The following is a 3,848-nucleotide window of genomic DNA, read 5'->3' on the forward strand; positions in this document are numbered from 1 at the left end:
TGACATCCAGCAGAATATCTTCTGGGCATTTTAAAAGGAAGGAGAGCAAACTGAGCTGTAGTTAAAGGAGATCAGAGGGAGACCAGTTGTAGGAGGATTTCCTCTGAATGTTTATCATCGATTGACTAACACTGGGCAGGTACATGATGAGAAAGCAGCATTCTCATGTTATAGATGGTGAGCATAGGAGGGGATAAAAGCGAGAGCCCTGCACCATGCCCTGACATGTCACAATCCATATTATACCACTTTATTATTTCTACGTTGGCGACGAGAGGACTTCCTCCTACAACAGTCAGAAACTAATGGTGGAACACAAAGTACTGGAAAAATATACACTCTGAATGTTAAATATGAGCAAATAGCTTCTTGTTTAACTGAGAACTAATCCAGTTCCACAGGGATGTACTGACAGCCGTTGTACACTCATGTGGTATTGGGTTCACAGCTCATCCAACACCACTACATTACACCTGTGAGTAAACTATAATTTATACAAACACATTCCAACAGGTCCAGCAGGTTGTTCTGCTGTGTAGTAAATGGTAAGGCACCTGATGCTCTACCCACCTGACAACCAGTGTAGCCGAACTTCCAGCTGCCGTGGATGTCTGAGGCGGCGGACATGGGGTAGCCGATCCCAGCCACCCCCACGTCAGTGATGGCCAGGTGGATTATGATGGAGTTAGTGGCTGTGCGGAGCTCTTTATACTTCACGAACATCAGCAGCACCACAAGGTTGCTGGTTAAACTGATGACACCTGAAAGGAGACAAACGGCGTGACAGTGAGGAGCAAACAGATCAGAGAACACAGGCTGTGAGCTGCAGCTGCTCCAATAACTTCCTCTGAATCGACTCACGTTTTAACCTCCATGTGAGTAATATTGATTTTATATTAAATGAGCTGAACACAAAGAGAGGAGAAATCAAACGTATATTAACAACAGAATCGGCCTTTTTAAACTTTAAATACAGTTTTTATACAAACATTATTTGCTGCTTTTCACGTTAATCACTGCTGAGACAGAGCAGACCTCCACGTTATTATTTTCAGCTATATTATTCCTGATATGACAGCTCATGTGTCAGGACTGGATTCACCCAGACCCTGACCCTGACAGACCCAGATGATGGAGCAACATTCCAGTTAGACAGATCTATTCAAAGAGCAACAGATGAAGGTAGAGCAGTGAAGAAAAGACAACCTGAGGACATTTATCAGACAGAAGGAAGAAGGTCCGGCAGATGTTTTAGAACCACTGCTCCAGTTTTAGACTCATTCAGCTGAACAGACGATGTTCCCACTTTGCTTAGAGATCCTGGTAGGCAGCACAAACACATATCGGCCGTTGTCAACATCCACCGTGGAACCCAGCCAGAACCAGGAATGATTGCATAACGCTATCAGAAAAGCTTTTCCAGTGACAACAATAGACTAATTTCTTTCACAATTAAAGCTGCAGTAATCTGGAAAAGGCAACACAATGGCAGAAGCTGTGCAGCCTTCCTTTCTCCACATGCTTCATACGTGTCTTTCCTGGTGATCCTTCACCTTTACCTCCACATCCTGGACAGACAGCACCTGAGTGGGGACAGCAGCAGAACAGACTTTAGCCTCCGAGACGACCAGTGCTGTTGGTAGAACATTTCCACCTGCCTACCAGTCAGACAGCCCTCTCTGACAGTAAACTATTATTCTGCTGTTTTCAAAGCCACCAACTCCTCCGACATATAGTTCAGCTTGTGAGCACCCGCCACCAGTTTGTGCTCCTGTAAGACTTTTTTTCCAATGTTTCACTTCAGATCTAAACTAATGCGTTGAAACAACCTCCCTTCACAGCAGGGGCTCGATGCCTGTTTGGTAACTAAATATTCTTGGGCTTTGGGTTGCTCCTGCTGTTTATAGCCTGAGTTAAGTTCTCTTCTTTTGACCTCTTATGGGCCCAAATGTAGAACTATTTTTTGGAAAATTTGTCTCTTTCATTCTTTTATTTTATTTTGGGTGAAATAAAAACACTGTTTTTTAATTTACCTGCAGGTTCTTGTGCACCTGGGTCCCTCACACCCAAAGGAAAAGTAGAATCTAAGAAACTGTTGTCAGTCTCTGTGTTTTGATAGGCCTGCTGTCTTTGGGTTGCTTTGCAGTTGTTAAAGCGTTCCCCAGTGTAACAGGACATACAGTCATTAACAACGTTCCCGTGCACCTGTACAGGCCCCCGGCAGCCTCTCAGCCCACGGTGATGTCAAACACACCTGGCTGTGGACAGCTGTGCTCCAGCAGCTTCTAGTTCATGCAGAACTACTCTTTGCTGATTCCTGGTTGACTCCTGACCGTCCTGACCAATCGTCTGTCAGCAGCAGGTGACAGCTTGTGTTTCCTCCCTGATGGTGGCAGTAACACAACTGGACTGTGAACTGTACGCTGACACACTGATGGTTCTGGATCTGAAGCTGCTCTCAAATGGCTCCAAGTGACTTTCTGACTGGTTCCAGTCACTGATTTGCTGTTTCTGATCTTTGCTGAGCTCCTCAGACTTTCCCACTGTAGTGTTTGTGTCGGAGTCCACCGAGTGGATCAGATGGTTCTGTTTAAACTGGATCAGAGGAGTCAGCAGCTGGAGTCAATCAGAACCACTCAGGAGAAGTCACGAGGTCATGCCACCTGATTTAGACAGCTTTGTACATCAGCAGAACTGAGCGTTTGAGCTGCTGTGTATGTGTTTGACCCTGCAGACCTGTAATCTATGAAGGAACCAAAAGGATGAATCCATCAGAGGGGTCACTGCAGACCGACATACAGCACACGGTCCTCACAAGAGTATGGCAACGTTGGTTTTTGTGAACTTTCTGTAGGAGAACAGGAACGCCCTCTGAACAACGCTGGTGGTGAAAGTCTCTGGTCATGTCCTAGAAATCAGAAACTCCCTCTGAAGACTGATGGAACTGTGTTCGGGAGCCCAGAACAGATTTAGAACAAAACATATTAGTTGACTTAAAGTCTGCTTATGCAACACTGACTGTTTAATGCCCGGTGTTTTATGTGTGTGTGTGTGTGTGTGTGTGTGTGTGTGTGTGTGTGTGTGTTGCAGTGGTTGCCTTTACTAACCTCCTTAATTACAGATTTATTTGAGTTCTCACTGTTCTGTTTCATGTGGTGTGTAGGTGGTCGGACATGTGCACCACACTGACCGTATAACAGAACACAAAGACCAGCAGCTTGTCACTGGCAAGTAAACACAACAATGAAACCCAGCGTCTATACCTGCAGGTCCTGTTAGTCCCACAGCAGTTCTCTGAATTTCAGAACCGCCTTTAGCATCACTGTTGGCAGTCTGAGCTCAGCTGCTGGCTGGTCGTGTGGACACACTGACTGGATGCAACAGCAGCAGCAGCAGACAATGCTGTCCACTAAGAACACAAAGCAGAGACATATCAGCGACATGACTGGCTGTCAGATGTGATTACCTGCAGTAATAAGGTATCCGGCCACTATGTTGTGCTCCAGTTGGGTAAAGGCACTTTTGCCCCCATACGGGGCAACGTCATCTGAAATATTAAGTCCAGATCCAATTCCCATTTCTGAAGATGTCAGAAAACAACAAAAAGTACACTTAAAGTGAACAGCAAGTGTCTCTAGGTTTGTTTAGATCCTTGATCAGAGAGAAGACTAGAGAGCAGAAACCTGGTCCTGTAGGGTGCTGTTGGGGTGCAGGGCAGGGAAGGAGGGCGTATGGGATTATCACATACCTCCGTCCTCAGGAGGCACACGGCTCCACCACAGAGGATTAGCCTCACGTGGAGATGCCTGCTGCCTGCCAGCTGGTTTCTGACCAGTAAGGCTCCACAT

At 46.0% G+C, this 3,848-nt stretch overlaps 1 protein-coding gene across 1 annotated transcript in view; it reads right to left on the minus strand.

The window, feature by feature from the left end:
- rrh (retinal pigment epithelium-derived rhodopsin homolog) overlaps window positions 1-3,848 on the minus strand; it is an 11,878-nt gene extending 8,030 nt beyond the window's left edge. The window contains exons 1-3 of the mRNA XM_008291214.1: window positions 3,749-3,848; window positions 3,467-3,580; window positions 571-761 (exon numbers count right to left, since the gene is read on the minus strand). Of these exons, the coding sequence (XP_008289436.1) occupies window positions 571-761; window positions 3,467-3,580; window positions 3,749-3,848 (405 nt within the window). The remainder of the gene's footprint in view (window positions 1-570; window positions 762-3,466; window positions 3,581-3,748) is intronic.

Source organism: Stegastes partitus, unplaced genomic scaffold, assembly GCF_000690725.1.
Source record: "Stegastes partitus isolate 25-593 unplaced genomic scaffold, Stegastes_partitus-1.0.2 Scaffold726, whole genome shotgun sequence".
Lineage (NCBI taxonomy): Eukaryota > Metazoa > Chordata > Actinopteri > Pomacentridae > Stegastes > Stegastes partitus.